Source organism: Remersonia thermophila, chromosome 1 (genome assembly GCF_042764415.1).
Source record: "Remersonia thermophila strain ATCC 22073 chromosome 1, whole genome shotgun sequence".
Lineage (NCBI taxonomy): Eukaryota > Fungi > Ascomycota > Sordariomycetes > Sordariales > Chaetomiaceae > Remersonia > Remersonia thermophila.
The window spans coordinates 3,500,358-3,512,142 of record NC_092217.1 but is presented as its reverse complement, the minus strand read 5'-3'; the positions used below and the strand labels follow the sequence as shown (position 1 = coordinate 3,512,142).

Sequence of the window (11,785 nt, the reverse complement as noted above, 5' to 3'; positions counted from 1 at the left end):
GTTCCTCGGAAGGGCCCTCGTCCCGTCGCCTTTCTCATTCAACGTCTCTCATTACGCGTCATGTGCTTTTCACTTGAGCGTGCGCTTCTGCCCATCCACGGTTGGCACCGCCGACTTGGGCTTGTTTGACTTTCCACAGATATGGCACACTGCAACGCGGACGGTTAGACACGACGGCCCGAGGGAGGCGTTGAGACGTCGTCCAACACTCACCATCTGCTCGATAGGCGCACGTCTGGCAGTACGAGTGCCCCTGGGCGACCTTGGTCTTGCAGCGAATGCAAGAGCTGGAGTACTGGGCGTAGGGGTTCTTGGCTGCCTTGGACAGCAGCTTACTCTGAAAACGAGACGTCAGTGGACATGCGGTGCAGCAGGGGGGCGCAGGAGGCGCAGGAGGAAGAGGACGCTCCAAAGGATGGTGGATTTTTTTTTTTTCATACCTTGGAGATGCCCGTCTGGCCGAGCGTGGCCGACTTCTTCTCGCCGGATGCCGACGAAGAAGCTGGCGAGCCGTAGTACATCTCGGTCTTCTTCTTGACGCCGGGGGTGGCGAGAACCGTCTTGTTGAGCTTTTGGCACTTGGCGCAGACCATGGTGGCAGGGGATTGTCGGGCTTCGCTCGGAATTCGCGTAGGTCGATTCCCTGGATGGATGGCGGGTGGTGGAGGGTGCGATGCTGTCCACGTGAGTGTTGGTATCGTGGTGAGAGGTGAGAGGTGAAGTGAGAGGTACGAGATGAAAGGTGAGAGGTGCGAGATGAGATAGCAAGGACGTGGCGCTGAGGCTCATGAGATGAGAGAGTGCTCTAACGGTTGGCCTGGCCGGTGCAGGTCCAGTGTGGCTTGGCTGCCGGGCAGCATTCGTCACCGGAGCCCAGAAGTCCCGCTCTCATTGGTCGGATGCTGAGGAGTGGGTCCAGCCGACCCATGAGACAGCGCTCTGATTGGCCAGGAGAGGAGACATGTCCTGAAACCCGTGTCGTCGAGGCAGTCAATCGCGCCAAGACATCGAGACGCAGCACCAACGGCACCTCAGCGGAGCCCCCCCCTAAGTTTAGCATCCCTTTTTCAATGTCGCATCCAGGTCAACACTGCACTACGCTGCACTGCCCAGTGTCATTGTTGAGCTGACGCCTTGGGAAAGCTGGCATAAACTGGTAAGAAGCTGACACAGCAGACAACCTAGGTACCCAGGCTTCTCTCCAACTCCCTATTTGACTTTTTCTTTTTTTTTTTTTCTTGTTTTACCAACGTTGGGATTTCTCCCACGAGTCACCAAACAATCCTCGCTCAAGGCTTAATACCTTACAGGATCACAACAATCAACCAACCCACCTATCCCCTTATTCGACCAGGGTTAGGTGGTTTCCCGGGCATTCCAGGTTGCCGTTTCAAGCCTGCTTCCTCCCCCTTGCGGGACACGCGGCTGACGAAGCCAAGCAACTCTTTTACGGCCCAGGGTGTCTCCAACAAATCGCAACCCTTCTTTGCTGGTGGAAAAGAGGCTGTGCCTTTGCGCCCGACGCCGCAAACCACCGCATCTCAATTCGACGTTTGATTTTTGCCATTCCTCTCAATCGGCCGAGCTTAACAAGAGCAACCATCCAGCCCGTAGACGGCCAACCCAGCGCCCCGAACACGCTCGTGACGGCGCTCGACTCCTGCCCGAGATCCATGCTTTCCGGTCATTCCATCGCTCCCTGAGCCACATCCGGCGCCCGCGCGCGGCATCGCCACTCGGGAATGGCTGCCCGCCCACCTCCGGGGGGGCCTTCATCCTCCCGGAACAACGACCTCCTCCTCGATCTCGACAACGACCAGCCCGTATACAGCACCGGCCAGCGCTCCGACCTGACCGACGACGACCTCCTCCACTCGTACGCCTACGACCAAGATGGCACCGCCCCGACCCGGCCCTCCGTCTCGTACGACGACTTTGTCGGCTCCGGCCAGTCCTCGCAGCATCCCTACGGCCGCCCCTCGCCCGCGGGGCCTTCGACGTCCGCATCCGGCCCGTACGGCCCCGGCCCGGGGTCCTCGAGGCAGTACAGCCAGACGTCGGACCTGGGCAACTACCAGCGCTATGCCGATGACTACGACGACTACCCGGACGAGAGCGGGTACTACCAACACGGGGGCGCCGGGGCCGGGGCCGGGGCGTCGTCGGCCGCCCAGAGAAACGCGAGGCAGCGCAACAGCGTCCTCAGCCTGGGCGGCGGCTTTCTCGGGAGGATGAAGCACAGGCTTGGAATGGGCCAGGGGTACTCCGAGATGGACCTCCCGCTCACCGACCCGCGATCGACCGGCCGGGCCGACGGCGGCGAGGTGCCGCCCCCGCAAAAGGAGAAGAAGTTCGACATGGGCAACTTCAAGTTCGGGTTTGGCCGATCCAAGCCGGACCCCTCCACCCTCGGGCCCCGCATCATCCACCTCAACAACCCTCCCGCCAACGCCGCCAACAAGTACGTCGACAACCACGTGTCGACGGCCAAGTACAACGTCGCCACCTTCCTCCCCAAGTTCCTCTTTGAGCAGTTCTCCAAGTTCGCCAACATCTTCTTCCTCTTCACGGCCGCGCTGCAGCAGATTCCAGGGCTGTCCCCGACCAACCAGTACACGACCATCGGCCCGCTCATCGTCGTGCTCATGGTGTCGGCCGGCAAGGAGCTGGTCGAAGACTACCGCCGGAAGCAGGCCGACAAGTCGCTCAACATGTCCAAGGCCCGCGTCCTGCGCGGCTCCACGTTCGAGGAAACCAAATGGATCAACGTGGCCGTGGGAGACATCGTCCGCGTCGAGTCCGAGGAGCCGTTCCCCGCCGACCTGGTCCTGCTGGCCAGCTCCGAGCCCGAGGGCCTGTGCTACATCGAGACGGCCAACCTGGACGGCGAGACGAACCTCAAGATCAAGCAGGCCCTGCCCGAGACCTCGTCCATGGTGAGCCCCGTGGAGCTGAGCCGCCTGGGCGGCCGCCTCCGCTCGGAGCAGCCCAACAGCAGCCTGTACACCTACGAGGCCACCTTGACCCTGCAGTCGGGCGGCGGCGAGAAGGAGCTGCCCCTGAACCCGGAGCAGCTTCTGCTGCGCGGCGCCACGCTGCGCAACACCCCCTGGATCCACGGCGTCGTCGTCTTTACCGGCCACGAGACCAAGCTGATGCGCAACGCCACCGCCGCGCCCATCAAGCGGACAAAGGTCGAGCGGCAGCTCAACAAGCAGGTCTTGGGGCTGGTTGGCATGCTGCTGGTGCTGAGCGTCATCTCGACGGTCGGCGACCTGATCATGCGGGGCGTGCACGGCAACGCCCTGTCCTACCTCGACATCGGGCCGCTCGCCGGCGCCGGCGCCGTCTTCAGCATCTTCATCAGGGACATGGTCACGTACTGGGTGCTCTTTTCCTCCCTGGTTCCCATCTCGCTCTTCGTCACGCTCGAAATGGTCAAGTACTGGCACGGCATCCTGATCAACGACGACATGGACATCTACTACGACGTCACCGACACCCCCGCCAACTGCCGCACCTCCAGCTTGGTCGAGGAGCTGGGCATGGTCGAGTACGTCTTCTCGGACAAGACGGGCACCCTGACCTGCAACCAGATGGAGTTCAAGGCCTGCTCCATCGCCGGCGTCATGTACGCCGAGACGGTTCCCGAGGATCGCGTCCCGACCATCGAGGACGGCGTCGAGGTGGGCATCCACGAGTTCAAGACGCTCAAGGAGCGCATCAAGACCCACCCGACGGCGCAAGTCATCGAGCACTTCCTCACCCTGCTGGCCACCTGCCACACCGTCATCCCGGAGACGGACGACGCCGGCAACATCAAGTACCAAGCCGCCTCCCCCGACGAGGGCGCCCTCGTGGACGGCGCGCTGACGCTGGGGTACAAGTTCGCGGCGCGCAAGCCTCGCATCGTCATCATCGAGGTCAACGGTCAGCAGTACGAATACGAGCTCCTGGCCGTCTGCGAGTTCAACTCGACCCGCAAACGCATGTCGACCATCTACCGCTGCCCCGACGGCAAGGTCCGCTGCTACTGCAAGGGCGCCGACACGGTCATCCTGGAGCGCCTCAACGACGACAACCCGCACGTCGAGACGACGCTGCGCCACCTGGAGGAGTACGCCTCCGAGGGCCTGCGGACGCTCTGCCTGGCCATGCGCGAGATCCCCGAGCACGAGTTCCAAGAGTGGTACAAGGTCTACGACAAGGCCCAGACCACGGTCGGCGGCACGCGCGCCCAGGAGCTCGACAAGGCGGCCGAGATCATCGAGAAGGACTTCTACCTCCTCGGCGCCACCGCCATCGAGGATCGCCTGCAGGACGGCGTGCCCGAGACCATCCACACGCTGCAGGAGGCCGGCATCAAGGTCTGGGTCCTCACGGGCGACCGGCAGGAGACGGCCATCAACATCGGCATGAGCTGCAAGCTCCTCAGCGAGGACATGATGCTGCTCATCGTCAACGAGGAGAACGCGGCCGCGACGAGGGACAACCTCCAGAAGAAGCTCGACGCCATCCGGAACCAGGGCGACGTCACCATCGAGACCAACACCCTGGCGCTCGTCATCGACGGCAAGTCGCTCACGTACGCCCTGGAGAAGGACATGGAGAAGCTCTTCCTCGACCTGGCCGTCCTGTGCAAGGCCGTCATCTGCTGCCGCGTCTCGCCCCTCCAGAAGGCCATGGTCGTGAAGCTGGTCAAGAAGTACCAAAAGGAATCGATCCTGCTCGCCATCGGCGACGGCGCCAACGACGTGTCCATGATCCAGGCCGCCCACATCGGCATCGGCATCAGCGGCGTCGAGGGTCTCCAGGCAGCACGCAGCGCCGACGTCTCCATCGCGCAGTTCCGCTACCTCCGCAAGCTCCTGCTCGTCCACGGCGCCTGGAGCTACCACCGCGTCGCCAAGACCATCCTGTTTTCCTTCTACAAGAACATCACCCTCTATCTCACTCAGTTCTGGGTATGTTCCCGTCGTGTCCTTCTGCAGTGGCCAGACAGAGATCACGCCTGCTAACCTCCCCCCTTCCACTCAGTACACCTTCGAAAACGTCTTCTCGGGTGAGGTCATCTACGAGTCGTGGACGCTCTCCTTCTACAACGTCTTCTACACCGTTCTCCCGCCCTTGGTCCTCGGTATCCTGGATCAATTCGTCTCGGCCCGCCTGCTCGACCGTTACCCCCAGCTCTACTCGCTCGGCCAGAACAACCGCTTCTTCCGCATCTCCGTCTTCGCCTCCTGGATCCTCAACGCCGTCTACCACTCCATCATCCTCTACATCGGAGGGTCTCTGTTCTTCATCAACGACGGCCCGCAGTCCGATGGCGTCCCCGCGGGCAAGTGGATGTGGGGTACCGCCATGTACGGCGCCGTGCTCTTGACGGTGCTCGGCAAAGCCTCGCTGGTTACCAACAACTGGACCAAGTGGCACCTCATCGGCATCCCAGGCAGCATGGTCATCTGGATCGTGTTCGTCGCCGTCTACGGCACAGTCGGCCCCAAGCTGGGCATTTCGATGGAGTACTTTGGCGTGATCCCGCGGCTGTTCTCGAGCCCGTCCTTCTGGCTCCAGATGCCCACCCTGGCGATCCTGTGCCTGTCGAGGGACTTTGCCTGGAAGTTTAGCAAGCGCCTGTGGCGGCCCGAGGCATATCATCACGTCCAGGAGATTCAAAAGTATAATATCCAGGACTATCGGCCGAGGTATGTGATTGTCTTTTTTGCTTTTCCTTTTTTTTTTTTTTTTTTTTTGTTTTTACTTTCCAAGAACAACCATTGACTAACAATCCCCTCCCCCCTCCCCCTTCCACAGAATGGAGCAGTTCCAAAAGGCCATTCGCAAGGTTCGTCAGGTCCAGCGCATGCGCAAGCAGCGCGGTTACGCTTTCTCGGCCGCCGACGAGTCGCAGACGAGGGTCCTGCAGGCGTACGATACAACGCAGCATCGCGGGAGGTACGGAGAGATGGCGAGTTCGAGGCCGCATTAGGGATAACCAAAAAAAGGAACTGGTGGTGGTTTTGTTTCCGACTTCTTCGTCTTCATGTGATGTATATTTGCGCGCCGCGTTTTCTTGTCGGAGGGTGGGTTGATTGTTGGTGTCTGGGTGCTTTGGGGCTGCGCTCCTCTCTTCCCTCTCCTCCTCCTATTCTTCCTTCCATGCCAGATGTCTGGGTCCGTTTTCTTGGATTTTCGGTTCTTCTTCGTTCATGATGGTTCATCGTGGGATACAAATGCTGGCTTAGGGCGAGGATGGAGTAATTGCGGGGAGTTTTCAAACGCAAGCAAAAAAAAAAAAGAAAAAAAACACCAAAAGAGAAGAGAGAGTTCAAAAAAGGTGGCTTTGTCGGCAACCCAAAGAACGGTGCGGTGCGTACCTAGCTTCGATGCGATATATCGTTGGCCTTTTTTTCTTCTTTCTTGTAGGCCCTTCCGCCGACCCTATCATAAAGGAGGGGTGTGAGCATTGTCTTTTCCTGTAGAGGTAGTTTGTTGGGTACGTGCCTTGGGTATGGAGCATAAATCTGGGCGAAAGAGACCAAGGGGTATCTTTATTCATCCTGCGTGTGCTTGCCCTGGCCAAGTCTCAAGTTCACAGTTCTCCTCGCCATCCCTACGTCGCACACAAAAGATACCGATGTGATGTACTCAGGAAGTCCTACCCGCAAAGAGGAAAAAAAAAACCATTCATTTCCTCCTAGAAACACAGAACGAGCTATGCAATGGACACCGAACCAACAGACATAACGCCCCCCCCCACCAAAAAAACAAGCAAACCTTCATTGGTACATCTGTACATCAGCATGCCGTCATGAAAAAGAACCCCCCACCCGAGCTAAGCAGGTCAGGGTCGTAGACCAGGCGCGTTCAGTCAGTGCAAAGGAAACATTTGTCCTCTCTTCTCCCTTCTCCCGCTCCTCTCTTTCATCTTTTTTTTTTCCGTTCACAAGTACTTCTTGGGGTGCGTCTTCTTGCGCTTGTAGTAGGCGAAAGCACCGACCAGCAAGAACTGGCTGCCGAGGATGACCCAGATAAGACGGGTGTGGCCGGTGTGGGTGTGCTCGCGGACGCGCTTGGCCAGCGCCTCGTGCTTGTCCTCGACGTGGTACTTGATGGCGCTGGTCGAGTCGTGCAGGCGGCCCGTCATCTCCTGGCGGGTGGCGCGCATCTCGCCCTCGACGTCGCGCAGGCGCTGCTCGAGCACCTCGATCTTCTCGATCTTTTCGAGCTTGTTCAGGATCATCTCGATCCTGTCGAAGCGGCCCGTCAGGAGGCCCTTGAGCTCGGCCAGCAGCGCCGAAGTCTCGGCGTGGCGCTGCTCGTCGACCTGCGCGTACTGCGCGATGGTGCGGAAGGTGGTCGACAGGTGGTGGTTGACGGACTGCAGGCGGTTGTGCAGGTCCGCAAACTGCGCCTTGGACGTGGTGATCTTGTCGGCGTCCTCGTCCGGGATGATGTTGTCGTACGGGTCCTCGATGCTCGTCTGCCCGCCGCGCCCAAAGTTCATGCGCTGCTTGGCGGACGGCGGGACGATGCTCGGCCTGCCGCTGTTGCCCGAGCCGTGCTGCTGCTGCTGCTGCTGCTGCTGCTGGCGCTGCTGCGAGTAGTCATGGTGCGTCTCGGTGGTGAGCACGGCCAGCTTGAACACCTCGAACGAATCCGGGTTGTCGGCCGACGCGCCCGTGACGCCGATGTTGTAGCCGGTGGGGATGCTGATCTTGTCGCTCTCGAAGCACAGGCGGCCGGCCACCTCGACGGTGAACTTGGAGTCGTCGTGGCGCAGCTTGATCTGGGTCGGGCGGCCGAGGTTGCGGTACGAGAACTTGCAGTGGCCAAAGGCCAGCGCGTCGACGTTGTGCGCGTGCTTGTAGTCGGTCGAGCCGTCGTTGAGGAAGCCCCGGAGCATGCCCCCGGAGCCGCTGTGCTGGTCGATGACCAGCACCAGGCCCTCGAACCGCCCGACCGAGTAGAGGCTGTTGGCGCCGACGGCGTGGGAGCCGTCGCGCACCAGCCAGATGTTGAGGTTGCCGCCGCCCCGCTCGGGCCCGTTGGCGCGGAACTCGACGTCGGCGATCCAGTTCTGGTTCTGCAACGTCTTGTCGGACCACACGGCGCCGCGCGCGTTGCCGGGCGCCACGGGCGTCAGGATCACCTTGTTGGAGAGCAGCTCGGGAACGTACGGCGAGCCCTGGATCGAGAAGTTGGGAATCGACCGCGACCCCTCGGGAGCTATCCTGTAACGGTGGAACGGCGGCACGTCAGTCAGCAGGCCGCTCCCTACTTCGCCGTCGCGCGGCGGCATGTCTGTGGGGGAGCCAAGCTGGAGGGGCGTCCTACCTCGGGCCATGGCCGAAGCTGAGCTCGTTGACGAGGTACTGGGACTCCGCGCGGACGATGCCCGCCAGGAAGAGGGCGTAGCCCGCGGACAGGCGCATCTTGGAGCGGTGCTGCTGGAACCCTCAAGCGTCGAAGCTAGGTGATCAAGGGGGGAAGGGGAGGAAGAGGGGGGGCAGTGGACAGCGACAAGACGATTGGCAGCCCTTGCTTGGGGGATGTCGAGGAGGGATAGAAAGGAGCGGGCAGCCAGGCGGCGACGTAGTTTTTTTTACTGAGTACAGTGCATTTATCAAGCGGGCGGCAGACGGCACTCCGGATCTAGTTCCCGGAAGAATGGGGAACGGAGGTTCCGGTGCGCACGGCGTTGAGGACAAGTTGCAGCTCTCCCCCCTCCCACGACAAGACAAGACAAGCCGGGGCCCGGGCGGCGGCGGGTTGGGCCACGGTGGATCGACTCGTTTGGAGACTAGCACCAAGCGTCGAGCGAGCAACGGCTGAAACGCCCGGTCAGCCTGCAAGCCATGCGATTTGCGAGCCCAGAACGCCAAAGAAAAGTCATCCAAAAGCGCCAATTGCAAAAGGAACGGGGATGATGCTTGTGTTTACATAGGAGGCTACGCTGAGTCTACACGTGGAAAAAAAAAGGGGGGGAAAGGTGGTGAGGAAAACGTGGAAGGCCGAGAGAAAAAAAAAATAAAAAAAAGGTACCGGTAACGATCGAATCAGATGTCAAATCTGCAGCGCGCGCATGGCTCAGAGGAATCTGAAGATGATCCAAAGCGGAAAGAGAACAGCTTGCTCAACGGTGCCTGTTGCACTTTTCCCCACCCGGGACCTGACAATCCCTGGCAGGGACGGGACCCGGTTCTCCGCATCCCGCTGCGGGGGAGATGTGGCTGGGCTGTGGCTGTCGCGTTGCGGCTGGAGATTGGGGGGGGGGATTCCCCAACATTGAGCCCCGCTAGGGAACTTTTTTTGGTCGTGGGCCGGGCCCCGGTGGCCCAGGGTCCGGTCCAGTCCAAGCAGCAAGCATCGCGTGTCAAGCCCGCCACGGACGAGGACCTCACCCGTCCGCATTCAGGACGTCGCTCACCATGGGTGAAATACACCCCACCCTTTCGCAGTGCGCCCTCGTGACGGCGGCACTCAAGATTTTGCTCTTCCCTGCATAGTAAGACGGCTCCTCCCTCCCGAGGTGCAGCCCAGCCTTTTCTTGTCCCGTCTCCCACACATGCTGACCCCGTCGTCTTTCTGGACAGCAAATCCACCGACTTCGAGGTCCACCGCAACTGGCTCGCCATCACCAACAGCCTGCCCCTATGGGAGTGGTACTACGAAAAGACGTCGGAATGGACCCTCGACTACCCTCCGTTTTTTGCCTACTTCGAGTGGATCATGTCGCAGGTCGCCAAGCTGGTCGACCCGGCCATGCTCAAGGTGTACAACCTCGACTACGATAGCTGGCAAACCATCTACTTCCAGAGGTTTACCGTCATCATCACGGAGCTGCTGCTGGTCTACGCGCTTCAAATGTAAGATGGCGAAACTGCCTTGCCGTGCCGTATCCAATGGGTGGAAGATCCGTCGCTGACCGGCCGCGCACAGGTTCGTCGACTCGTCGCACGGCGCATCCAAGAGGGCCGCGCAGGCCGCCGCCATCTCGATCCTTCTCTCGCCAGGCCTCCTCATCATCGACCACATCCACTTCCAGTACAACGGCTGCATGTACGGCATGCTGATCGCCTCGCTCGTGCTGGCGCGCCAGCGGGCGACCCTCCTGTGGAGCGGCCTCGCGTTCGCCGCACTGCTGTGCATGAAGCACATCTACCTCTACCTGGCGCCGGCCTACTTCGTCTTCCTCCTGCGCGCCTACTGCCTCGCCCCGCGGTCCTTCTTCCGGATCCAGCTCCTCAACTGCGTCAAGCTCGGCGCCGGCATCCTGGCCATCTTCGGCACCGCCTTCGGGCCCTTCGCGCTCAAGGGCCAGATCCCGCAGATCCTGAGCCGCCTCTTCCCCTTCTCCCGCGGCCTCTGCCACGCCTACTGGGCCCCCAACGTCTGGGCCATGTACTCGTTCCTGGACCGCGTGCTGATCGTGCTGGCCCCGCGCCTCGGGCTGCCCGTCAAGGCGAGCGCGCTCAACAGCGTGACGCGGGGCTTGGTCGGCGACACGTCCTTCGCGGTACTGCCCGACGTGACGCCGCGCGTGTGCTTCGCCCTGACGCTCGCGTTCCAGGCCATCCCGCTGGCCAGGCTCTTCTTCCGGAAGACCATCGCCTGGGAGGACTTCATCGGCGCGGTCACGCTGTGCGGCTACGCGTCCTTCTTGTTCGGCTGGCACGTCCACGAGAAGGCCGTGCTGCTGGTCATCATCCCCTTCAGCCTCATCGCGCTCAAGGATCGGCGGTACCTGGGCGCCTTCCGCCCGCTCGCGGTCGCGGGGCACGTGTCGCTGTTCCCGCTGCTCTTCACGCCGGCCGAGTTCCCCATCAAGACGGTCTACACGCTGTTTTGGCTGCTGCTCTTCCTCATGGTCTTTGACCGGCTGGCGCCGGCGTCGACGCGGCCCCGGTTTTTCTTGTTTGACCGCTTCAGCACGCTCTACATCACCGTCAGCATCCCCCTCATCGTCTACTGCTCGCTGGTGCACGGCATCGTGTTTGGCAAGAGCTACGAGTTCCTGCCGCTCATGTTCACCAGCTCGTACTCGGCGATAGGGGTCGTGGGCAGCTGGCTGGGTTTCATGGTGGTGTATTTCACGTCTTGATTCCTCCTGTACATAGTAGGCTTGTTTTCGTTACACTACAGACTAGACTTCTTTTCCTCTCGTCTTGTTGGTCATGGATTGGTTTCCCTCTCTGATACCCACGTGATTCCTTGCTGCTGTCATGTTGGCTTGGCGCGTCGTGCCTCGGTGGTGTGGTAAGGTAATCGTTAGCAGATCAATGTGCCTTACGTTTCGTCGAACTTGCCGTTTTGAAGTTCTGTCATTGACAATCTTCGTAAGCATTTTTGTTGTGCTTTCATTTTCTGTTTTATTTTTTCTCCTGTCTGTTTCTCTTTTTGATTCTATTTTCTTTTTTTTTTTTTTGGAGGGTTCTTCTCTCTGTCTCTTTTCCTCTTCCTCTACTTTCAAAGGCGACCAATCAGCGTCGCCTGTGCGCGAAACTTTGCCCCAGTTGAACGCGGGCCGGGATGTTCTGCAAGGCTGCGATCTGCTGCACGTCAACGTTCTCAGCCTTGCTTCGGGACCCACTTGTTTCCCGGCGTGGCGTGTCAAGAGCAAACATTGGGAAAATGGGACGAGGGACGCCCGGAAGTTCTCGAGTCGACCGGCTGCACTGGAGATTGCAAACAACCGATCAAGAGTCCTTAACCAACACGGTCCGTCTCAATGAGCAAAGTCGAAGAACCATCTACGGTATCTGTCTCTCTGCAGGAGAGAATT

General features: G+C 60.3%; 4 protein-coding genes across 4 annotated transcripts; 2 read left to right on the top strand and 2 right to left on the bottom strand.

Annotated features, from left to right (window-relative positions):
- Positions 1-69: 69 nt before the first annotated feature.
- Positions 70-593, bottom strand: VTJ83DRAFT_989 (uncharacterized protein; the record flags this gene model as incomplete). The annotated part of the gene is made up of 3 exons (XM_071014692.1): positions 70-149; positions 214-337; positions 441-593. 3 exons carry the CDS (start codon positions 591-593, stop codon positions 70-72), a joined length of 357 nt encoding a protein of 118 aa, XP_070870342.1.
- A 1,149-nt stretch (positions 594-1,742) lies between these two features.
- VTJ83DRAFT_988 (uncharacterized protein) lies at positions 1,743-5,989 on the top strand (the record flags this gene model as incomplete). Its single annotated transcript, XM_071014691.1, has 3 exons — positions 1,743-4,964; positions 5,038-5,705; positions 5,815-5,989. The coding sequence occupies 3 exons, from the start codon at positions 1,743-1,745 to the stop codon at positions 5,987-5,989; spliced, it is 4,065 nt and encodes a 1,354-aa protein (XP_070870341.1).
- Positions 5,990-6,943: 954 nt separating this feature from the next.
- VTJ83DRAFT_987 (uncharacterized protein) lies at positions 6,944-8,435 on the bottom strand (the record flags this gene model as incomplete). Its single annotated transcript, XM_071014690.1, has 2 exons — positions 6,944-8,234; positions 8,338-8,435. The coding sequence occupies 2 exons, from the start codon at positions 8,433-8,435 to the stop codon at positions 6,944-6,946; spliced, it is 1,389 nt and encodes a 462-aa protein (XP_070870340.1).
- Positions 8,436-9,431: 996 nt separating this feature from the next.
- Positions 9,432-11,104, top strand: VTJ83DRAFT_986 (uncharacterized protein; the record flags this gene model as incomplete). The annotated part of the gene is made up of 3 exons (XM_071014689.1): positions 9,432-9,508; positions 9,597-9,869; positions 9,943-11,104. 3 exons carry the CDS (start codon positions 9,432-9,434, stop codon positions 11,102-11,104), a joined length of 1,512 nt encoding a protein of 503 aa, XP_070870339.1.
- Positions 11,105-11,785: the final 681 nt, after the last annotated feature.